General features: G+C 53.4%; 2 protein-coding genes across 7 annotated transcripts in view; one reads left to right on the top strand and one right to left on the bottom strand.

The window, feature by feature from the left end:
* The first annotated feature begins 212 nt into the window (after positions 1–212).
* Positions 213–23,955, top strand: part of THTPA (thiamine triphosphatase) — a 48,065-nt gene continuing 24,322 nt past the window's right edge. Inside the window, exons 1-3 of one of the 2 annotated variants that reach the window (XM_009211229.4) lie at positions 213–309; positions 649–766; positions 1,670–1,850. In XM_009211229.4, coding sequence (XP_009209493.1) covers positions 1,727–1,850 — 124 coding nt within the window. In that variant the 5' untranslated portion in view covers positions 213–309; positions 649–766; positions 1,670–1,726. The other variant, XM_009211228.3, reaches the window with a different exon arrangement.
* ZFHX2 (zinc finger homeobox 2) overlaps positions 8,364–23,955 on the bottom strand; it is a 35,782-nt gene continuing 20,190 nt past the window's right edge. For 4 of the 5 annotated variants that reach the window (XM_031669186.1, XM_031669188.1, XM_009211239.3 and 1 more), the window contains 9 exons: positions 20,666–22,755; positions 19,948–20,465; positions 18,861–19,101; positions 17,525–17,599; positions 17,098–17,156; positions 14,969–15,169; positions 14,231–14,357; positions 10,596–14,069; positions 8,364–10,334 (listed from right to left, as the gene is read on the bottom strand). In XM_031669186.1, the coding sequence (XP_031525046.1) occupies positions 9,355–10,334; positions 10,596–14,069; positions 14,231–14,357; positions 14,969–15,169; positions 17,098–17,156; positions 17,525–17,599; positions 18,861–19,101; positions 19,948–20,465; positions 20,666–22,706 (7,716 nt within the window). In that variant the 5' untranslated portion in view covers positions 22,707–22,755 and the 3' untranslated portion in view covers positions 8,364–9,354. The remainder of the gene's footprint in view (positions 10,335–10,595; positions 14,070–14,230; positions 14,358–14,968; positions 15,170–17,097; positions 17,157–17,524; positions 17,600–18,860; positions 19,102–19,947; positions 20,466–20,665; positions 22,756–23,955) is intronic. The other variant, XM_031669187.1, reaches the window with a different exon arrangement.

Below are 23,955 nucleotides of genomic sequence, written 5' to 3'. Positions count from 1 at the left end.
GGGATTCATGGGCACCAGCTGAGGACGGGGTCCCCTCCCTCTGCCTGCCATAAATATTGGTACCGAGGACCCAGACTCAGAAGGATAGGACATTCCCAAAGAAAAGAGTTTTTATTTTAAGTTGCTCTAAAATATATATGTGTGTGTGTGTGTGTGTATATGCATATATGCATGTATGTATATATGTATATATGAATATATATATATATATTTTAAATTGCACCCGTTCTGGTGTGAGGGCGAAGGCGAGTGAAAGAAGGTGACTGAGCCAGGAGGAGAGCACAGATGGCTTGGTGGTGGTATGGTGTGGTGAGTTGTGGGGAGGAAAAGAGGGGGGTCTGGGAGAGGTTGGGGGTGGGCGGAATGAGGACCCTGTTTTCCTCTTCGTTTTGCTGTGGGTGAAGGAGAGAGAGAGAAAGAGGGAAAGTGGGTGGGGAGAGAAGCGAGACAGATGGCAGAGTGGAGAGGCGGCAGCCAGTGCCGGCACTGCCCAGCCTGGGCGGACCCAGCTCCCTCCGCCTGCCAGCTCTCCAAATGCCACCCTTCCCCCATCCTCCCCTCTCCCCATCCCCCCAGCTTGGCACTGATCTCGGGGAGAGAGAGGGAGGGAGGCTGGGCAAAGAGCATCTGTTCCCTCCATTCTCCCAGCTCCATCGGCTGCCAACCTAGGGCCATCGTCTGCCTCCATCACCCCTCCGCCCGCCCGCCTACCCACCCAATCCCAAATGGGTGCTGGATCAGGTGCTGAATCTGGCTGCCTCCTCGGGTACCAGTCACTGTGCATTGCTGTGTGTCTGCCACCGCTGCCTGGCACTCATGGGGCCGTGTGTGTGTGTATGTGTATGTGCGCACTTGTACGTGTACGCATAAGTGTGTGCTGTATGTGAGCCTCCTGGGCATGGGTGGGGGTTGGCATTGCGGTTGCCAATCTAGTGTCCAACCAGAAGGACAGAGGGATGGAGTGGAAGAAGGAGGGGAGAGGCTTGGGGTCTGGGAGGGGAGAAGCGGGGGCACGAGTTGCTTCATGCTGCCTGCTTACAGGCATTGGCATTGCAGCTGCCACCCTTGTGCCCACGGAGATGGGAGGAGGCGAGTGGAGGGCGCAGCAGCAGGAGTCCTGTGCTCTGGGAGGAAGGCTTTGTACATGGGAGCTGTTGGCATCACATCTGTCAGGCCAGTGCCCAGAACTGGGGCAATGGAGACTAGGGGATCCAGGAAGCAGGGAGAAGGGGCAGGAATGTGTTTCTGACGTTGCTGTCCCTCTAGAAGCTCAGCTCTGAAAAATGGTTGGAGTATGAGGTGATTAGTGCTCTTCCAGCTTGAGAAAGTAAAGTGGTGGAGAGAGTAGCCAGGGAAGTGCCAAGAAACAGTCTACGAGCCAGGGAGGAGGGAGTGTGCCACCGTACCCAGGGAGAACTTGTTGGGGCTGGCAATTTGGCTCTTTGTCAGAGTATTGAAGGAGACAGCAAGGGGACCAGATGTGAGGTGGGTGGGTACTGGCACTGCCCATGGCACCTGGCACAGGCTCTGGCATTGTGTGGAACAGGGGAGGGCGACAGTGCCTCTTGCCAATCTGGTTGAGAGGGCAATGGTGCCAGGAGTGAGAAGGAAGGAGGTGAAACATTTCGGGAGGTGGGGTGTTTGGGAGACCAGACTTTTTTCCTGCCAGGTCCTCCTTCCCCTTCCCTCTTAGGCATGGGGAGTGGAGCAACAGACGGAGAGTGGCATGAGGACACAAAGGAGGAAGCACACCATTGCCAAGACCTCAAGGAAGAAGGATGGAAAGCGCTGGCAGTCCTGCCTGGCCCCCAGCCAGTTCCCTGCTGAAGATGGCCAAATCCCCTTGCCTGGTCTGTATATGCGACTTTTGCTGGGGTGGAAGGAGGGAAGGGCTGACTTGCTGAGCTGGGCTGTAGAATGGGAAGGGTGCCTTTCTGCAGATCCCATTTGGACTCTCCACTTGAACAAGTGAGGTGTCTGATTTTCCTCTTCGGTACCTTCCTCTCCTCCCCCTCCCTTCGCCTCATCCCCATTTCATCTTTCATCACCACCTGGGTCCTACTGCTTGGCACCCAACCAACTGGATGCCGCCACGTTTGGCAGTGCTGCACTGGCACGTGAACAGTGTCTCAGATCCTGGCACTGCGGCAAACCCAAAGCCACCAAACATGCTCATGATGGCACTTGGTGGCAGTCAGGGAGAGGGGGCTGTGCACATAGCGGTGCCAGGCATTGGGTGGAGCTCTGTGTAGGAAACTGGCATGAGAGGATGCCCTTAACAACTGGGCTGAGTCAGCACTCCCTCGTCAATCTCAGCTCTGCCTTCCTCCCAACTAGATATCCACCTCCCTCCTACCGTTACTGCCCCCCAAGAAAGGGATTTAGATGGTACCATACTGAGTGTTTGAGCACCATGCGAAAGGAAACGAGCACAGAGGGACAGGCTATAGCACAGGCTGTAGACACACCCAAGGCTCCAGGCCAGTAGACCATACATATCCTTGGACAACAAGAACAGAAAAATAAAACCCTAGGAGGGCTAAAGGAGGTGGAGAGAGGGACACCAGCTGTGTTGTTACCAGGATGGCACAAGAAGAGATTGGAAGGCAAGTAGGAAGGAATGACCCTCAGACTTTGCTCTTGGGTGATGGGGTGGTTTGTACCTATGCATATTTCATTCTGCCTTGTACCTTGTGATTTGCAGAGCTGTGGTTGAGATGAACTGGTTCTTTCTCCCTTGTTAAAAAGTCCATATTCAATAATAGTCCTAGGAAGATGGAAAGGTGCTCTAGGCCTAGAGAGGTAGACAGGTGTTAGGAAGACAAAGGGACTTGTCCTTCCAGAAAGACTATGCAAGGCACCCAGTTAGAGTTGGATAGATTTCCATATCTTTGAAATCCACCCCAAGAAGGGAGATGGGATCAGCAATGATCCCTGGTAGAGGGGGAGGCCCCTAGGAGGAGAATCCCCAGCAACTGTGGTGATACAGACTAGCCCTCACATAACTAGACCTTGGGCCCCCAATCTGAAAGAATTTCAAGTAGCTTTGGCTTTCCTAATGACTGGGCAGATCTTCAGATCTGGAAGATTTGACTGTGGGTGATGTGGAAGGGAGGCTGGGTGGCTCTGGGAGATAGGACCTGCCCAGAGGTAGGAGTAAAGTCCATGCTGGGCTGAGCTGCTCAGGGCTGGGGAAGTTCTGATTTCAGCATCTCTGGAAGTGTATGGCCACTTCAGAAGAAGCAAGATGTTTTCCACAGCAGAGAAGAAAGCAGGGAGACACTCAGCCAAAGTGGTGAGTGGACAATGTTTATATCTTTTCTCCTGTTCAAGAACAGCCAACATAAGCAGAAGACCATGGTCAATTTCCAGTATGTTGGCGGTGGGGGTGTGGGTGATGTCAGAGTGATGAAGTCGACAAATCTGAGGTTATGATAAGCCCTGGTGTGGTAGCTCCTAGGGTAGCAGGGTTGGTCCCTGGGTGCTGAAAAGATGGGGGCAGGTCACAGATATGGTGCTAAGCTCTCTAGGTCAGTGGTTCTCAAACTTCAGAGGGCATAGAATCTCTTTAGGAGTTTCTGATTCAGTTAGTCTTAGGTGTGGTCCGGGAATATGCACTTTACATAAGCACTCATGTTGCAAGTGGACACTTGAAACATTGAGAAACACTGTTCTGAGAGATGGCAGTCACCTTTAGGGTGATTGATCCAATCAGGGTTTCCCTTGCCTTTTGCATCTGTCTTCCCCAAACTTACTCATGTCTTTATGCTGACATGTTTGGGGATATGTGTGTTGTGGGGTGTGTGTATGCATTTTGAGTGGGAGCAGTAGGAGGAAAAGGAGAGATTGTGAGGTTGAATCCAGCAAATGTAACTTGTTAGAACAATGATCCTCATTGGCAGTAGTTACCACAGAAGAATCCTTTAGGGAACACTTTCAAAATTCACTCTTCCTTCACCCCCCAGATTCTGATGACTGGCTGCCCGTGGGTTTCTGAAACCTCGTCATTGAGAATCACTAGCTTAGGAACATTGCCAAGAGATTATTCTCTGTGATCAAGTCAAAATTGTGTAGATTTTGTGGCTAGGTACAAGATGGGTCCTGGAGGCAGGCCTGGGTTCTGGGTAATGGAAGTAGGGATCCACAGAGTACAACTCAGCCTACTGCTGATACTCAGCAAATGGCAGAGGATGCTGTTGTTTGAGCACTTGGTGGAGACATCTGGAAATGAGCACCGCATGGGCCATTCTTCATGTCCAATTGAGAAGACTTAGTGCAGGGTTTGGTATCAGGGAGGACTTGTAGATATGGGACAGTACTGAGCCCCTGCTGATTACTGGTTGCAATGTCTTAGCCATTGTTTGTGTAAGAATATGTGTGTAGTTGGGTGGGATTATGAGTCAACCTCGGGTGCTGCATCACCTTTCCCCCTCTTCTTGGACAGGTTCAGCTTGCTCTGGTCTACCTATACTCAACCTGCTTCCCCATTAGCTTCTGGCCAGACTTCTTTCCATGGCTGTGGAATTGCAAGAAATACCATACTCAGACTACTGACAGAGGATAATAACATTTACCCCTTGTCTGTGCTTTGTGTGAGGGCTGTCTGGGTCCTGTATATCAAGGAGCATCACTCGGTGGTCACACAATTGCAATTTTATGTTCTTCCCATAACGTGTAGTTTCTCTCAAGAGGAATTGCCTTCATGATTACTTCCTATCTTTCCCCAAACTTGGTGGGCCATGGTCTAGGTCTTCGGCAAATGTCCTCTCTCAAATTTGCCTTCGTCTGATCTTTTTATAATGTATCTGAGCTATAATCCTGTAGACCCTGAGGCTGGGTCTATGGACTTGTAGCAAGAGCTTTCTCAGTATAAAGGCATTTCTTCCCAACTCAGTCTTCTAGAAATGACGCTTTCATGGCTTGTAAGTTTCTGACTGGTTGCTTCTGAGAGAAATGGTCCCCCAATACCTGGCCATTCACCAAAGTTTACCCTGTGTTTCATGGTGATATCACATGAGTTTTCCCAAAAGTTTCCTCCTAATTTGCCTCCTACATATCTCTTCCCTGATGTCCAGAATAATTTAAGGTCCTCTCCCCATAGGGTTTTTTGTTTGCTTTTTGTGACTGTGAGGAGGGGAGCAGACCCTCCAACCATGTGCGTGCCCTCGCTGCTGCCATCCCCCCGTCACCTCTTGACTGCCAGCAACGGCTGGGTATGGGCCCAGTGCCCATCCATTTTCAGGGCTAGTTGATCTGGCAGGTGAGTTGTTACACACTCCTTAGCAGATCCTCTCCCCATATGTTAATACTCAACATTTGGTCACTTTTCCTCTTACTGGTTACTTTTTCCTCTCACTTTCTGTGTTTATAAGTTTTTTCTACCTACTTTTGTGTGAGGAAAATTAGCATGTGTTGGAGGGTGTTTCTGCTTATGGGAGTATAGGTCATAGGTCTTGGGGTATGTCCCTTGTACTTATACATATGCCCATGGGGCCCCATCCTTGCTGGCACTGGTGTGTTTCTCTGCAGCCCCCTCTGCTGGGGTCTGCTGCTGTTTCTGAGGGTGTGTTTGTTTCACTGGTATAGTTATATACATGGAGCTCTGTATTTCAGATTTACATATCTTTCCAGGGATGAATGACTGTCTTAAGACAGATCACGGTGGTGGAGATTTGGAGAATCAGTGATCTGGTCTATAAGCCCTGAAAGTGGTTAAGAAACAAGTACAAAGAATTAAGCAGATGGGTGCTATTATGCCTGGAATAAAAGGCTTGCTCTTTTGCCCCCCAAATTCCAGGGTTCCAGGTAAGTACAGTTACTTAGCATCAGCTCATATGTACTGTTGGGACTGCACACGGTATTGCCAGGCCAGGGTATTGGGTGTAAAAGAACACGTTGCGTGACAAGAGGACGGGGGATTTCTGGTTACATCAACTCTTGGTGAAAACACTCATAGTTCAAACTAAAGCCAACCTACCCTGGCTGTAAATTCTTTTTTCTTTTTTTTTTTTTTTTTTTTTTTTTTGAGACGGAGTCTTGCTCTGTTGCCCAGGCTGGAGTGCAGTGGCCAGATCTCAGCTCACTGCAAGCTCCGCCTCCTGGGTTCACGCCATTCTCCTGCCTCAGCCTCCCGAGTAGCTGGGACTACAGGCGCCCGCCACCTCGCCCGGCTAGTTTTTTGTATTTTTTAGTAGAGACAGGGTTTCACCGTGTTAGGCAGGATGGTCTCGATCTCCTGACCTCGTGATCCGCCCGTCTCGGCCTCCCAAAGTGCTGGGATTACAGGCTTGAGCCACCGCGCCCGGCCTGTAAATTCTTAAGATACAGGACACCACACCTCTAACCATTCCATGCCAGGTGTTTGTCGATGATTTCTTTAAAACGTTTCCTTTTTCTCGTTTTTGTTCTAAATTGTTTTTGGTTTCCAACTTTTATACACAAGTCACATTCCCAGAAAGCACAAGTGGAAAATCTTCTTTCCTCAGATACATGCTGCTAAGAAAATAGTTTTATACACAGAATTTCAACAGGAGAGAGAAAAGGACAGGGAGGGAGGAGTACCAGAGAGGCAGGGAAAGAAAGGTGGCAGTGAGCGCAAGACCCAGGTGGCCAGTTTCTCTCCTGTTGCCTAGATTTGTGACTGGCATTTTTGGTATCAGAAATTGGGGTGGAATTACAAAACTAACTCCACCTAATTTGCTGTTAGTTAGAAAACTAACTCCACCCCACCCCTAGTTTGTTAGAGTTGGAGTATTTTAGAGGTGAATGGGAGAGGAAGTGAGACTCACAGAATATATGGGGGCTACTGACTGAGCTGAATTTTCTCTCCCCTCCCATCCTGTCCACCTGTAAGACACTGCTTCAGTATTAACATGTTCACAGAGTGATGTGACTGATAGAGCAGAAAACCTAAATCCCAGGGCTGGGCGAATTTGTATGAGAATATGAAATGGATAATGATAAAGCAACAGTCTGAAGGGGAGAGAGGATGGAAGGAGAACACCTTGAAAGAGAAGTGGTCTTAGGTACAAGAGTAGTAGGAAAAACTATCTGGAGGACATGGGAATTTTGCAGACTTTTCTTTGCTAAAAGAAAACATAGACTTCTCTACCCCACACTAGCTGGGCTTTAGGATTGCCAGAATGATCACCTGATGGCTATAGAAACCATTTGCTTAGGGGTAGGGAACATTCTTCTAGGTTCTGTTGGTTCCCTTGGGAACATTTCTTCTAGGTTCCTGTTGGTTCCCTTGGTGATAGCACCTATCAAAGGGTGGCCTGTGCTTCAGTCATCCTCCTTCACCCCACCCCATCCCCTCAATTCCTATCAGCTCCTAGACCCCCATGAGTGTCATGGACGGATCCTGACTCCCTTGGGAATGCTTCCAACAGCTGCTGCTTAATGGAGGAGCTGGGCTGGGCTGGACTGGAGGGAGCAGGAGCAAGGGCAGAGGACAAGGGGGAAGAAAAGGAGACTGGGGGGAAGGGAACAAGGTGGTGATAACACCCTATCAAAGATTGACCTGTGCTTCAGTCATCTCCTTGCCCACCCCATCCCCTCAATTCCTATCAGCTCTAGACCCCCATGAGTGTCATGGACGGATCCTGACTCCCTTGGGAATGCTTCCAACAGCTGCTGCTTAATGGAGGAGCTGGGCTGGGCTGGACTGGAGGGAGCAGGAGCAAGGGCAGAGGACAAGGGGGAAGAAAAGGAGACTGGGGGGAAGGGAACAAGGGATCCAGCAAAGGTGGGCCTCTAGGGAGGGCAATAGGATTAGGAGTTTGTGAAAAAAGTAAATGCAAGGAAAAGGTAGGAGATGAAAGAAAGGCAGATCTCAGATTCAGAAATTAAATACACCCCTCACCCCTTTCTTCCTGGGACTGCCAAGATACTTTTGGTGACACTGATGACACTGACTTTTCTAACTCATAGCTGGAAATGAAGGGCTATTACCTGTCCTAATAAATACCCAATTCAGGGAACTGGGACATGTCTCTCCCCAGAGTTCAGGCTCTTCTCCCTATATTGCCAGCTCCCACCTCTGAGACTGGGCATAGCCAGGGGAAGGTTGCACTGACTTCAGTCCTTCAAGGACCACCAGACCCATAGCAAGGAACTAAAGCTGTTTGATCTTCCAAAGATGAGGTGGTTTAAAGAAACCCTTAAACCGGGGGGTAGGGGTGGGACAGGGAGTAGGGAGTGACACAAATAGGAAAAAAACACTTGTTTGATGGGAGAGTTTTCTTTTTTTTTTTCTGTATTTTCCAAGTTTATGTTTTTCTTTAGTTCATTCCTCTGGTCTCCATTTCTCTCTTTTGTGTGCGTGTGCACGCACTGTCTCTCGCTCTCATTTTTTTGGTTGTGTTTCAGTTTTTTTTTTTTTTTTTTTTTTTTTTAAATAACTTTGGATTTGCCGTTGGTGGGCAGTGCCTGTCCCTGGAGGCTGGACCCTTATGTGACAGGGCTAGGACAAGGGGCGGGCCCACAGCTGCTGAGAGGATCTCTGTGTTTAAAGCCTTTGAGAATAAGTTACTGCAGTTCCCAGGGTGCAGGGTAGGGATTGGCAGAGGGGTTTCTGGTGGCAGCATCCCCTAGAGTCCAGGCCGCAGGGGCTCCCCTGTCAGGCAAGAAGAGGGTTAGGAGGGAGAGGGTAGGGAGAGTGAACCAGAAGCACTTCTCCCATGCCAGCCTCCAGTTTGGTTAGAGTTTTGTGGGCTCCCTGCCCATCCCAGGCTCCAACTTTGGGAGCCAACTGAGCATTTGGAAAGAGTTTGTGAGCAGTATGGTGCTCTAGACAAAGGGTTAGGAAGGAGAAGAGGGGGTGGCAAGTTTGTTTTCCTTCCCCCTTCTTGGCCTTGGGCTTTCTTTTTCATTTCTTCTTTTTCTTCTTTTTATCTTCTTTTTCAAAATTTTTTGGTGTTTTCTTAGTGGAACATCATGGGATAATGTGTGTGTGTGTGCATGTATGTGTATGCATTTATGGGGATGGGGAGCTGGGAATTCAGTGAGGAAAAGGAAGATAGAACCAAGGATATATTTTGTGTGTGGTAGGCAGACATGTATGAATAATCAGGGTGCCAAGATGGGTGTATGTGTCTGTGAAGATGGGCAAGGGCTACATCTGCAAGGAGCTGAGGATGAGGATCAGTGTGTGTGTCTGTGGGGATTGGGAGGAGGCAGGACTCTGCTGGAGGTGGGGTGTGTGGTGCCCACTGAGGGTGGGAACTGAATAGTTCCCGTGAGGTGGGCGGGGCCAGGGGGTGGGGTGAGGGATTTGAGCTCCCACCAAACACCCCTTGGGGTATAAGAGGGAACCCTGAGGCCCTCCCCTCTTCCCCATCTTGGTTTATCTGTTTATAAAGCTAGAAGTGTAGAGGTAGTAGTAGTTTTTGGGTTGGAGTCCGTGTGAGGTAATCTTGCTTCCTCTTTGGCAAAAGCCACAGCAGCCGAGGCAGCAGTGGCGGCGTTGGTGATGGAGATGGGTGGGCCCCCTTGAGGTGGGGCTGCCTTGCGCCTGTGGGCCGAGGAGCGCAGGTGGGAGGCCAGGGCTTCACGCCCACTCAGCAGCACCTCACATGCCAGGCAGTGGTAGGTGCAGATGGGCACCCGCAATGGGGGTGGCATGGAGCTCCCAGAGCCCCGCCCAAAGAAGCAGAAGGATCTCTGGTGGGCAGTAGCTGGGGCCTCCCCGTCAAATGCCATCTTGCACTGGCGGCAAAGGTAGCGATGAGTTACATCCACGGTGGAGATGCCAGTGCTGCCTGTCAGCAGCTCATCAACCTCACCAGCCTCCCCCTCCCCTGGAGTGGGCAGTTCAGGAGGCTTTGGAGGTGCTGTGACTGTGGGCTCAGGGGGCTGGGGTGGCGGCTGGAGGAGGGCATTCGGTAGCAGCCCAATGAGGGTCTGAGGTATCACGGGGTTCATGGGAAATAGCCCCTTCTTCATGCCGTAGAGCTGTTGGAAGTAGGCCCCCTGTAGCTGGGGACCAAAGACAGCTGGCGGTGCTGTTCCCCCAGCAGGGGGCAATGGAAAGGGCAGGAACTGACCGCCTAACAGGGCTGGGACAGTGGTCTTCAATGCTTTGAGGTTCTTGAGGGCATCATTGGAGGAGCTGGTGGGGGCTGCAATTGGCTTTCGCTCACCGGAGACCTTGTCCCCCAAGGGCTCAGTAGGAGGGCCCGGGACAGGGTCAGTGGTGCCTGCTGTGGAGGTGTTGGTTTGGTCGGGCACGGGTCTCTGAGGTAAGGGGCGGCCTGGGCCAGCAGTCTGGACCACTGTGGTGGTAGGCAGGACCGAAGTGGCGAGGCTGAGGAGGCCTGAGGAGGCTGCTGGGCCTAGGAAGATGAAAGGAAGGATGAAGGATTAGCCATCTCCTGTCCCATCATTCTTTCTGCCATAGGCCATCTCCAGCCACACACACCCATTCCCAGCACCGGATTTCCATGCCCCTTCCCTCCCTTCTTTCCCCCAAGAGCCTGACGCAAAGGAGGGCCACAGGAGATTGGACATGGGAAGAATCAGGAAGGAAAAGGAAGGGCATGTCATTAGAGGGGGATGTTCTCCGAAGTCCAGCTCCTCCCAGCCTCCCTACTCACCTGAACTGAAAGGAGCTAAGTTGCCCAGCGGGGGCTGAGCCAGAGCTGGACCAGACAAGAGGACCGGGGCCAGGCGAGGCAAGGTTGGGGCAGCCCCGAGGGGCACGGAGGCAGGTGTGGTCGCAGGTGGGGCCTTGGGAGCTGGGGGAGCCTCAGGTGCCGGGGCCAAGTCGTAGCACTTGCTTTCACTCTTCAGCTGGGCTCGGACTGCCTCCTTGAGCTTGGCCAAATGCTGACGGGAAAAGAGATGGCCTCGGCAGGAGACATAGAAATCATACTTGACATCACAATAGGGGCAGTCAGTGCGCTGGGCTGCTAAGGGGCCCTCACTGCTGCCTCCAGTGCTCCCAGCGGCTGCCCCCTGTAGTTTGGCCTTCTTTTCCTTGGCACGAGCATTCTGGAACCAGACCTGGATGACTCTCTTGGGCAGCCCAATCTCCTCTCCCAGAACCTCACACTCCTGCATGGTAGGGGTGCGGTAAGCTTCATAGCAGGCTTTCATGATCTTCAGCTGCAGGCTGCTCATCTGGGTCCTGTAGCGCCGCTGCCCCATTCCGTCTGGAACACCAGTCCCACCTCCAGGTCCCCCACTGGTCCCTCCAGCCCCAGGGGATTCTGGTTCAGCTAGGCTGGAAGCAGATGAATCACTCAGATCTCCTGCAGACAGACTGCAAGCCTCACTCTCTGGAGAAGCTTTAGGTGGTTCCTCCGGGCCCTCTTCCTCACTGGGTGGAGGGGGAGGTGGGAGAGGTAGAGGTGGCTCTGGTGTTGGGGTGGTGGCCTCTTTCCCAGGTGGTAGGAAAGGCAGGGGCCCAGAAGCAAGGGTGGCAGTGGGGTAGGAAAAAGCAGGTGCTTCCCTCTTTGGGGCCTCCCTTCCAGTGCCATCATCTACCTTGCCTAATAAGAGGTTGAACTTGGGCAAGGATGCAGGGGTGGCTGTGGCAGGTGGTTTCACTGCTGGACTAGGCACTCCCCCAGGGGTGCTTCGAAACTGGCCTTTCCTCTCCCGGGCCCTGGTATTCTGGAACCAGACCTGTACCACTCGCTTTTTGAGCCCCACCTCCTCGGAGATGCAGTCGAGCATCTTGCGTGTTGGGTTGGAATCCTGCATGTACCAACGGTACAGGATCTCAAGCTGCTCAGGCAAGATGGTGGTACGCAGGCGCTTGTCCCTGGGGGGCTCGCCCTCCCCTCCTCCCCCTGCTTCACTGCCTGTGGGGGACAAGCTGCCGTCCTCATGCTTCCGTTTGAGAGGTGGCCCTGGCATTGGTGAGGTGGCTGCCACCAGGGGGTTTCTTTCCCCAAACACCAGCAAGGGCAGATCTAGGAGTTGGGGAGGAGCACTGGGCTGCAGAGATGGCAAGAAATGTAGTCGGCGGTGACTGGTCAGGAGGTCCTGACTGGAGAAAGAAATGGCACACTGGTCACAGGTGTGGGCTGGGGAAGGTGATGGAGTAGCCTTCTCTTCAGACTCTTTGCCTCCTGCCTTTGTTGCCTCTGCTTGGCTCAGCTCCTCCCCATCTGGAGGCTCTGGTAATGGACCCTCAGGCCCTGCAGGGGGTTCAAGGCCCTGTTCCTCCTCTACTTCTTCTTCCACCTCTTCCTCCTCTTCCCCTCTCTCTGCCTCTTCCTCCTCCTCTTCAGGGGTCTGGTCATCATAGCACTTCTTGAGGTGGCGCACCAACTCAAAAACACAGGAGAAAGTGGCGTGGCAACGCCTGCAGCCAGAGGCTCCCCCAGTGCCTCCTCCGGTTGGCACGGACCCACCCTCACAGGCATTTTTGCGTGCTTTCTGGCGGGCATTCTGGAACCACACCACCACCACACGGCTAGCGAGACCCAACAGACTTGCGAGTCGCTCCACCTCTCCGTCTTTGGGGTAGGCACTAGTCTCAAAGAAAGACTGCAGGGCTTGGGTCTGGAACTCTGTGAACTTGGTTCTGGAGAACCGGCGGCCGGCAGGCACCAGGGGAGGAAGATTCCCTCTGGAGCTTTCTTCCTCCTCTATGGGCCAGTGTCCCCCTGCTTGACTTCGCTCTTCAGGGGCACGGGTCCCCCCTGCCTCAGGCTCTGGGACCAGGAAGGGTGGGCCCAGATGGGGAGCAGGTGAATCCAGAGACCCATCAGGAGGTTTGGGGGGCTCTGCAAGGGGCGGGTATAGGCTGTCATAGCTCTTTCGAAACTGAGCAGCATAACGGCTCAGAGCTTCAAAGGGCAGAAAGCGGCGGTGGACATGTTCCTCATGTGTCTTGAGGATAAGCATATTGGAGAAGAGTTTCCCACAGGCCCCACAGGCCAGCTTGTCCCCACCCCCGAGGGCCTCAGGTGGGGGTGGGGTAGGGGGAGGGGGCGCAGCTTGCTTCCCTTCATTGTACTGGATCACCAGCTCAAAGCCAAAGTTTTCTAGAAGGGCTTTGGCTGCAGTACGGGCAGCCTCGTTGGGCAATGGGTGGGGGGGTGAGGAAGGCCCTGCCTCATTGCCCTCTTTGGCCATGGGGGGCCGCTCCCACTCCCGCTCAGCCAGCTCAGCCTTGGGAGGTGGGGGTGGAGGAGGAGGGGTGGCAGCTGGCAGGGACAGCACAGGTGCAGGCCCAGCTAGTGTCAGCTTGGGCCCCACCTTGAGATCATGGAGGTAGAAGGGCAGGAGCAGCTGCTGCTGCTGGAGCTTAAGCAGTGATTCGGGCACCAGAGGGAAGGGGGGCAGGACTGGTGGGGTGAAGAGAGGGGCTGGGAATCGATGCAGGTCCAAGGGAGGTGGGGGAGGGGACAGGAAAGGCAATCCAGATATGAAGCCACTGGGGTCAGGGCCCTTCTTCTCAGTGCCCACCTCCCCCTCTGTCTCGCCTTCCTTGGGCTCTTCTTGGCTGCGTTCTGGCCCTTCAATCTTGGAATCAGTCTTGGTTCCCCGAGAGCGAGTCTGATGCAGAACTGACCGCATATGGATCTCCAGGGTGGAGCTCTGGTTGTAGGAGACTCGGCAGACTGTGCACTTAAAGGGCTTGTCTGTGGCAGCAGTGGTGGTAGGTGGGGCACCAGCCTCTCCCCGGGCAGGGGCAGAGGGGTCAATGGCAGCCTTCTTCATCTTATGCAGGTGGGAGACAGAATTATAATGAACCAATAGAATATTCTTCTGGGTGAAGGACTCCTTACACACAGTGCACTTATAGGGCCGGGCAGGGTCCAGAAACTTGTCCAGGGCAAAGTTGGTGGTTTTCCGATAGGTCAGAGGGTGGCGAGAGTCAGCTGGAGCTGGCTCTGCAGAGCGGAGCTCCCCAGTGGTCCCCTCTTCCTCCTCAGCCATGGTAGGCAGAGGAGCTATGTCTTCAGCTTGCGCATCAGGCTGAGAGACTGGAGATGGGGCTGGAGAAGGGGGTTGACCAGGACTTCCCGAGGGTTTGTCTGGGGCCTCAACTGAGGCCAAGGGAGGCTCAGGAAGAGGATCTGGACTGGCTTCTGGGGTCAGGTTAGGGCCTTCTAGGGGAGAGAGAAGAAGGTACAATAAGCAGGGAACTTCGTTTAAGCCAGACCCCACCCACTCAATACCAGGGCAGTTGACCTTGGCCGCAGTCATCTTCAGATGGCCCACGGAGTCCCCTTTCCTGGTACCTTGGGAGGTTTGCTGTTCCATTCCCTACCTGCTGTCTGGTCTCTGCTGGGTGTAGGCTCTGGCCCATGAGTTGGGGGTTCTTGGCCATCGTCCAGAGGGCTTAATGTGGGTCCAGACAGCACTTTGGTTGTAAATGTCATTTCTACAGTTGTAGCCTGCAATGGGAAAAAGCCTAGTGGCTTCACCACTACCCGCCACTGCCCCTACGCCACTCCTGACCCATCTGCCCTACACCTGTACCTGTGCCGAGATCCCTTTCCACAGATCCAGCCTCCTGTCTGGACAAACCTCCCACCTAATTACTGCTTTTGCTACAGATGAGAGAGCCTGGGCTGCTGCCTCTCTTATCTGGCTTCTTTCCCCAAGCCGGAAGTCATCGTTCTGGCAGGCTGGTGCCTGCTGTTCAGCAACTCTTCTCAGGACTTAATGGAAGTGAAACAGAAGCCACGTTTTCTCATCTCTGAGTAGAGGCAGCTAGACAAGCTCAGTTCTGAGTCTCCCTCTCTAAAATCCAACTTCAAACCCATGAAATGCTACCTTTGTCACCAACACATGCACTTGCCTGAATACTCCTGCCTCTTCCTCCCCTCCTGGATGGCCCTAACAAGACCTTGTCAGACCATCCTCAGCCAGCCAACACATGCACTTGCCTGAATGTTCCGTGCCCCCAACACACGCACTTGCCTGAATACCCCTGCCTCTTCCTCCCCTCCTGCATAGCCATAATAAGGCCTCGTTGGACCATCCTCACCCAGCCTGTACTCACTACAAGCAGCAGCTTCTCAACGCACTCGGGCACCACGTTGTGAAGGTGGCTAAGGTGGAAGTGCAGGGCAGGCCGGCCCACCAGCTGTTCCTGGCACAGTGGGCATCTGTACTTGGGCTGCACCGCGTGCTGGGAGAGTGTATGAGCCCTCACCTGGCTGGACTCTGGGCTCAGGAAGCTGCAGTATGGACAGCAGTATACCTGGAGGGTACATATGGGCAGTGGAGGAAGTGTCAGGGAAGGATGGGATCCATCATCACATAGTCCTTTGGATGCAGCACTGGCACCTACTCTGTTTTTGTTTTTTTTTCCGAGATGGAGTATGGCTCTGTCACCCAGGCCAGAGTGCAGTGGCGTGATCTCGGCTCACTGCAACATCCGCCTTCCAGGTTCAAGCAATTCTCCTGCCCTTAGCCTCCCGAGCAGCTGGGATTACAGGCGTGTGCCACCATGCCCAGCTAATTTTTGTATTTTTTTAGTAGAGACAGGGTTTTGCCACATTGGCCAGGCTGGTCTTGAACTCCTGACCCCAGGTGATCTACTCGTCTTGGCTTCCCAAAGTGCTGGGATTATAGGCGTGAGCCACCACAATTGGCCTCTCACTCCTAATTTAAGAGGAACTAGCCAGATAGGAAAGCATTACAGCAGACCCAGCCTCCAGCCACTGTCCTGGGAGCTGGCTCCTCCCCACTTTCCCGTGGACTGGGACAAAGGCCTCGCTTAGGCCACTACCTTGTACTTCTTTGTTTGGCCCTCTTCCACCATCCTGATTTCTCTGCCTTTCTTTGGTGTGTCTTTCCCAGTCTTTGCTGCCTGCCTCAACTCTCCAGCTAACAGATGGCTCTGTACCTACTGCCCCCACCTTGGGTTTAGTTTTCTTTTCTTATCTATCCTATCCTGCCTGTGTTTTCTCTGTGAAATGGTTCCATTTCCTCTGGGCATTTTCTGGACCCAGAGGCTCCTTGTCCCTGCCCACTCTGCCTCTGTGAACTGTCACCTGGAGAGGGGCCCTACCTGTCTGCTCAGAAGCCAGCTCATCCTCCCTCAGGCTCAGCAGCTCCCACCTTATTTTCCATCTTTCTTTTTCCTTCTTCTTTTTCCTAATGTGAATAAACACCACAGCTTCCCGAGTGGCCCAGGAAAATTCTGGCCCGGCCCTCTCAGCACATTCTTAGCCACACTTCTAGAGGGGTGAGGCTGCCAGAGGCTCCACCATCACCTGACTGCCAGACCTGCCCAGCCTGCATCCAGGCTGGCACCAGTGGCACAGGCCTGTGTGTCAGGGAGTGGATGACCATAAAGGAAGGGGATCTGGATGCTCATCTTAATGCGCCTAGCCCCTGGAGCAGACATCTGGAAGAGGTCTGTTGATGGGAGCCGGAGTTAGGAAGAAAAGATGCTGAGGACGTAAGGCATTACTTCAGCTTGCAGTAATGCAGTAACACTGCGTATTGCAATAACAATAGATGTTACATATTGCAGTCCAGTTTGGAGAGCTGTGAGGCACAGGATGGCATCTCAAACCTGAGGCTGGGAATCCCCTTAGAACCAACTTTCAGGCCACAGAGCTGCCATTCCTGGGTGCTGCCTAGGTCTGAGTCCTGGGGATTTAGAGATTTGTGGCACATGCTGTCAGCATGAATCATTTGGTTGGTGCCTCTACCCTTAGGAAGGGGGTGCCAGGACAGTTCCATCCAGGCTCAGGGCGTTTTGTAGGGTAGGAACACTGGTGTCTTGTTGTCTTTCTGCTCCGGAGGGATAAAGAGCTGGGCAGTAGCTGGTTGTTTGCTTTTGCCTTTCTCTTTTCATTTCTTTACTGCTTTCCTCCCCTGCTTCCAGCATGTACCCCCACTCTTTCCTACTCTCAGCACAATTCCTTTATTCATCTTTCCCTCAAGTTCCTGCTGTCTCCCTCCTATCATCTCCCTCTGTGCTTGACCCTGCTGGGCCAGCTCTGCCCCTCAAAGTGCTGAACATGTGGAACTGGACCTGGGTGGAATTTCTTAACTGTGCTATTCTGAGTGAGATAAGTCAAAGCATGACAAAATTAGGTCTGCCTTTAGAATATGAGCAGATCTCAGTAAAGCCAGGCCCCCACTTCAGCTCTTCCCAGTTACCCCAATTCTGACCGTGGTCTGGTTGGCACTGTCTCTGGAAGGGCCAGTCTTGTTTTCTGTCTCTTCTGAAGCTGAGGATGAAAGAAGAGGAGATTAAGGAACCCTGAGAGCCCTCAAGATGATTTGTAGCAGACAGCTTCCAGGGTAGGGAGTTGGGCACTAGGGAAAGGGCAGGAAACTCAGTAGATAGGTGAGGCTTGGCAAGGGCTGACTCCGGGTCAGTAGGATGGTCAGGTCTGAGTTCTCAAAAAGGGCAGAAGTGCCTAGCCTCTTGTGGCTCAGCCTCCCTTCCCCCTGATGAGCCCTTTCTTTAATCAGTTTTGCTCCTTGAGCACAGACATTGCTGGGCTCCTGGATTACTGCAAGGTCCCATGAGCATCTCAGAATGTAGGAGGTACTGGGGGGAAGGGAGGGAAAACAGACCAGAAGAACAACTCACCCAATTGTTCTGTCTTGTTCTGGGCATCTTTCTCAGGGGTGGGTGGCTCAGCTAAGGGGGTGACAGGAGCCTTCCCTGTGTAGGATGGGGGAGAGTCAGCTTAAAGAGGGGTGGCATCAGGGAATGGAGGACATAGGGCAGAGGAAGCAGGACAAGCAGCCAGTCAATGAAGGAGAAAATGGATGGATCAATCAGCAGGCAGGAGAGTATGAGAAGCCAACAAGAAACATCCACACAGAAGACAGAGGGAAAATTACAGTATTAGAACTGGTAGGGCCTAAGAGATCATTTTATGAGAGTCCAGCTCCTATCCTTTTATAGAAGTCCAGCAGTAGACAGCAGAAACAAGATCAAACTCAGCTCCCTGTCTTAACTGACCCAGGAAGTGGGAAGCCCCAGAAATGTAGTGGGAGGGGCACTGAAGAAGGAAGCCTCAGTTGAATGGAAGCAGCTGCTGCAGTGAGCAGGAAGTGGCAGGTCTAGCTGGAAGAGGAGATTACCACTCAAGTAAGAATTGACAGATGTGTAGGAATTTATTTTCGGTGGCAGCCTAATTAAAGTGTTAAAGTTCCTTAACTCCATTCAGCCCTGCGCCAGGATCGTTAGCTATTGATCTGGGCCCCTCCGGCACTTAACTCCAGCCAGCATATTGGCAATTCAATTAGCACCAGTCAATGCTGCGTGTTCCTGGCTCCTGCTGCCCATGCCCTCACCCTTGCCCACCACTGACTCTACAAAGCCCGATGCCCATGCCCACCTCTGGCAGCGCCTTCCAGGCTCTTCTCCTGCACCCTGTGGATCAATGGTGCCTGGATGGCTGTTCCAGGCCTCTGCTGGTACAACCTCAACTGCCTAAGGGTGACTCTAAGCCCAGCCCTAGGGCTGAAGACCTCCTAGGAGACAGGAAGAGGCTGGGAAGCTTGTCAGGGACCTGTTCTCATCCCTGCTGCCTTTGGATCATGCCCACAGCTCCTATCTCCTTCCAAGAAGCGCTGGCCCAGCACAAAACAGGCTATCTCTCCTTCCTGCCCAGCTCCAGCCTGCCACCCTTCAGCATTACTAGGACAGTAGTCACTACTCAGAATCACTAGGTGGTTCCTCTTCACCCCCTCCCAGCAAAGCCGCTGCCCTTCTTTGCCCTTCTACTCAAGGTAGCCTCCACGGTGCCTGACATGCTCATTCTGTCTTATCCCTTCACAGCTTCTTCCCATTTGCTATAGGTGGCCCACAGGCCCACTTCTCAAACTTCCTTGTATCCCTAATTCCGCAGCCCGTGCTCCCCACATCCTGCTGCCCTCCCTGCCCAGCTCTTATTCTCCAGTCCCCTCTTCCTCACCGGGAGTCCGGAGCTGCCCGTGGCTGAAGCTTAGGATGCTCTGAAGAGCTGCGAGTCCTTCCTCAGCAGCTGGGCCATTCTGTAGCAGCTGCAGACGCCTCTGGGCCTGGGCATCACGGTGGGCAGGTGCGCGCAGGTGTTGCAGCACAGCCAAGCGGGAGGGTGTCTCCCACGCACACAACAGGCAGTGGTATAGCCCCAGCTCTGCCCCTGCCTCTGCTCCCTCCATTTCCAGCAGAAACTAGAATCATGGGAAGAGCCTGGCTCAGACCCAGAAGGGACATGCCAGATCTCAGGGGACTTTCTTTTTTTTTTTCCCCGAGAGTCTTGCCCTGTTGCCCAGGCTGGAATGCAATGGCACAATCTCTGCTCACTGCAACCTCTGCCTCCTGGGTTCAGTGATTCTCATGCCTCAGCCTCCCAAGTAGCTGGGATTACAGGCATGGGCACCACACCCAGCTAATTTTTGTATTTTTAGTAGAGATGAGGGTTCACCATGTTGGCCAGGCTGATCTCGAACTCCTGACTTCAAGTGATTCTCCTGCCTCAGCCTCCCAAAGTGCCAGGACTAGAGGCGTGAGGCACCACACGTAGCCTCAGGGGACTTCTTGCCTCCCCTAAGGGAGACTGACTAGCAGCAGCCCCCTCCCCACCCCTCACTTCCTCCTCCTGAACCCCCCGCCTTTCCCTCCTATGACCACCTACTTATTATTGCTTGCTCTCCCCAACCCTTTCTCTTTCTCCTACCACTCCTGGATTCCCTCCCAGCATGCAAATGGAGTCTGGTTCCATCCTCTTGAACCTCTGGTGACATGACAAACTGAGCTGACACCACCCCTCCCTCCAGGGCCAAACACTAGAACAGCTGAATAAAGTCTGTTTCACTTGTCAGAGTCTACTCTTCTTTGGTCTCTTTCTCCATATCTGTCACTTTGTTACCCTGGTACATACTTTGTTACGTGGTGCATACTTTCCTTTTTCTCCATTTGTCACCCAGGGTTTTCCTATCACTTTCTTATTCTGCATCTCCTCCCTCCGTCCCCATTCCCTTCTCCTCTTCCGATGGCCCTTTCTGACCCAGCCTCACCTTGTATATTTGGCTGTTTTCTTCGTGGGCTGCACCCCTGGCATGCAGCTGCATCTTCTCCTTGCTGTTGGACTCAAAGTCACAGATGTTGCAGCGCAGGTGCAGCGGAGAGGCAGACCCATAAAGAGCCCCATCTCCCAGGGACACTGGGGAAGGGGTGCCCATGGCCCCACCCCCCTCCCGCAGGTGGGCTGCCAGCTGGTACTTCTGAGCATGTTTGTCAGTCTTGAGGTGGAGTTGGAAGTTGGCCTTGAGCTGGGTGCCATAGCAGCAAAGCTTGCAGCGGTGGGTGTCACCAGCCACCTCCTTCCATTCAGCTTCCGGGAGGCTCCGGCCTATGCTGCAGTGGTAGAGCAGCAGCTCCAGGTTGTCTGTGCTGAAGACCTGGCACACTAGGCAGCGAAACACCTTCAGGGACGGGCTATCATCTGGGGGTGGTGAGGTGGGCAGGCTGTCGGATGAGGAACCCAGAAGCTGACTTGGAGGCAGGTGGGCGTCAGGGGATAGGCTTCCAGGGGCTAGAGGACAGAGACAGATTAGTGGCCCAAGAAAGAAATGGGGCAGGGTGGGTTCACTATGTGGGGAGGTGGGTTAATGAGTAGGATAGTGCTCAGAGGGACTTATGGTTACCTAAGTTGGGAGTTGGTCCTTGGGAGAAAGCAAGGAGTAGAGTTTGGCCCTGGGGAGGAGAGAAGAGGGAAGAAGCACAGAAGCTTACCGGGTGTGGGGAACTTGCGGGCAGGTGCTCCAAGGTGGTGGAAACCATTGAGAAGCAGCTGGGCTTCCAGGGGCTTGTCTGGCCTCAGCCCCGGGCCAGGCAAGGGAGTCTGAGGCTGCCCTAGGGCCTGGGGCCCAAAGTACTGGAAGAGTTCAGGGTGGGTAGTGGGGGTAGCGCCTGGTGGGGGAGGAGGGCCTGGCCCCATCAATCCAGGTGGCAGGCCCAGCGGCAGCCCCTGGTGCAGCATTAGGACATTCTGCATGTGCTTCTCAGAGGTCATATGGATGCGCAGGTTGCGGGAGATGTTCGTCTCGTAGCTGCACACCTTGCACTGCCAGGATGATTTGGTCTTAGGCTCTTTGTCTCCCGCGGAGGGTGTGAGTGATGCCTCTGGTGGACTTCCCTGCCCACCAGGGCCTGCCTGGAAGCCCTGCAGGTTGGCCAGGTGCTTGTCAGACTGCATATGGATGCTGAGGTTGCCTTTGGTGGTGGTAGAGTAGTTGCAGACATCGCAGCGGTAGGGTTTGTAGCCACAGTTGTAGCTCTCTCCACGAGCAAGGCGGGGGTGGGCGCCCCCAGCACTGCAGTAGCTGCAGTGACTGTTGCTCTCAGGGTGCTTCTCTCGCATGTGCACATCCAGGGTCTGCTGGTACTTGTAGTGCCAGTTGCACTTGGGACACTTGAGTGTCTTGCAGGAGTTGCGTGAGTGGAGCAGGGACATGTGGCTAGACAGGCTGAGGCCCTGGAAGGCTGCAGGGGCTGGGGTGTAGTCATCAGCTAGGCGATAGGGCTGGGGTGGGTCACTGGGGTCTTCGGGGGAGCCCACTGGGGCAGGGAGAGTGCCCCCCTCCTTGGAGGTGGGTGAGCTTTGGTTGAGTGGGGGGCAGAGCCCTCCATCCTCTTCTTGCCCCTCAGGGAACCAATCTGGCCCTGCCTCGCCTGCTGCTACTGGCGATTCTTTGGCTTGGGTTGGGCTGGGGTCCCAGGTGGCTGTGGATGGAGAGGGTGGGCTCAGGGCCATGACTTCTTCATCCAGGAGGACAAGGGCCTGGACTTCTGCCTCAGGGGGGCCATCCTCCGTCTGGGCCACATTCGCCTCCATGTTCACTGTGCTGCTATTGTCAAGGGGCATGTCGGAAGAGGGGCGAGCAGGGAGTTTTGGTTCCAGAAAGCTTATGAGGGCCTTGCAGCCTTCATCCCCCTCCTGGAGCACAGCTGGGCTACCTGACAGGCCCTGATATTGGGCAGGGGTTAACTTCACCCCATGAGACTGTGTGTGACCCATAAAGGCCTGGGGCTTGCTGAAACCCAGGCGGCACAGAAGGCAGAGCCAGAAGACTGCCACGTGGTTGACCCCGCTCTTCCCCATGGGGCCATCTTTGGGATCTCCGGGTGGATTTGGAGCCAGCTGATAGCTCCAGAAAGCTCCATGCCTTTCCTCACAGGCAGCCGGAGATGGTGCTGAGGTATCATGGGACAGAATTTGGTCAGAAGAGCTAAAGCCTTGGATTGGGTCAAAGCCATGTTGGATGTGAAGGGCAGTGAGGTGTGAAGGGGGTGGGTAGGCAAGGAAGGGAAGACTGGGCTCTTCCTTGATGCCCACCTCACCCCAGGGGAAGCCCTTTGGTAACAGGAGTTCACTGTCACCTGGTAGGGACAGCTTGGCCACTAGGTAGGCCTCACCTCCAGCTGTGAAGAATAAGTGGTTGCTCAGGTCCATGGGAGGGAGCCCTTCTTCTTCCTCCTCCTGCTCCTTGTCCTTTTCCACCCCTGGGTCATTTGGTGGGAAGTGACCACAGTCAGGCCCTTCCTGGGGCTCCCCAATCTCCTTTGGTGGGACGAGGCCACAGCCTGACTCCAGGGGCTGTCCCCCTGGCTCTGAGGACCTCATATTCTCAGAGGTGGAGGGGGCAGCAGGGGGATCTTTGGTGACAGGATCAGAGGGGATGCTGGAGGAGGAGGTGTCCAAAGGCGGGGATGGGCCATTGTGCCCAGGGGAGGGGGTGGTACCAGTGGTAGAGGCTGAGTTAAGGGTGGCCATGGTAGACGGAGGAGTGCTGGGGGCTCATGTCAGCGTGACAACCAGTACCCTGTAGGGAGACAAGGAGAGAGCAGTGCTGTGAGGCTGCAGAGACCCCAGCTGGGCAGCTAGATCTCTAGACACTCCTGCCCCATCCTCTTCCCTGAACACCAGACTTAGACACCACTTTGCTAACCTGAAATTTCACTTAGTGTCTAATAGGCTTCAAAATGTAATATGTCAAATATCAGAACTCTTCATTTTATTTATTTTATTTTATTTTATTAATTAAATTTTTTTTTTTTTGAGATGGAGTTTTGTTCTTGTTGCCCAGGCTGGAGTGCAATGGCATGATCTCGGCTCACCGCAACCTCCGCCTCCTGGGTTCAAGCGATTCTCCTGCCTCAGCCTCCTAAGTAGCTGGGATTATAGGCATGCGCCACCACACCTGACTAATTTTGTAGTTTTAGTAGAGACAGGGTTTCTCCATGTTGGTCAGGCTGGTCTCTAACTCCTGACCTCAAGTGATCCGCCTGCTTCGGCCTCTCAAAGTGCTGGGATTATAGGTGTGAGCCACCGCGCCCAGCCTAGAACTCTTTATTTATCCCCTGAACCTGCTCCTCCCCATCTTTCCTATCTCAGAAGTTGGTACCAACATTTATCCAGTTGCTTAGGCTAAAAACCCAAAGTTTTATCTTGCCCTCACCCACTGGACATATCCAATTCAACAGCAACCTCTAAAACATGTCAGTCCCTCCATTTATCTCCTTCACTAACACCATCCTAGGGCCCGCTGAAATCCGGGCAGCACAGATGGCAGGCCATTATTATCTCTTTCCTGGACTAACACAACAGACACCACACTGGCCTCCCACTTCCACTACTGCCCGCTACAGTGTATTTTCTCTCCATCCAGCAGTCAGAATGGAGGCTTTAGTTCTTGCTCTATCTTTAGCACAGAAAACAATGCCTGCCACAGTCAGTGTCTTTTGAATGGCAGAATTCTAGGAAAGACCCTCAGATTTTCCATACCCTGACGAGGTAAATTCCCTAAGTCTTGCCAGAGATAGGGCATAATTGATTTCCCCTGGCATGCAGGCACCATGCTTCTCTCCAATGCCTTCCAGATCTATCTCTGGTCACAGCATGTGGAACAGATGGGAGCTTCTCTGGTCAGCTGAAAGATAACAACTAGTCTGTTGCCTCCTCTTCCTCCCGAAAGAGGTAACAAATAATAAGTAATAGTAATAATATTACTAATAGTTATGAA

This window comes from Papio anubis, chromosome 7, assembly GCF_008728515.1.
Source record: "Papio anubis isolate 15944 chromosome 7, Panubis1.0, whole genome shotgun sequence".
NCBI classification, from domain to species: domain Eukaryota; kingdom Metazoa; phylum Chordata; class Mammalia; order Primates; family Cercopithecidae; genus Papio; species Papio anubis.
This window is presented reverse-complemented; position numbering and strand designations above follow the sequence as displayed.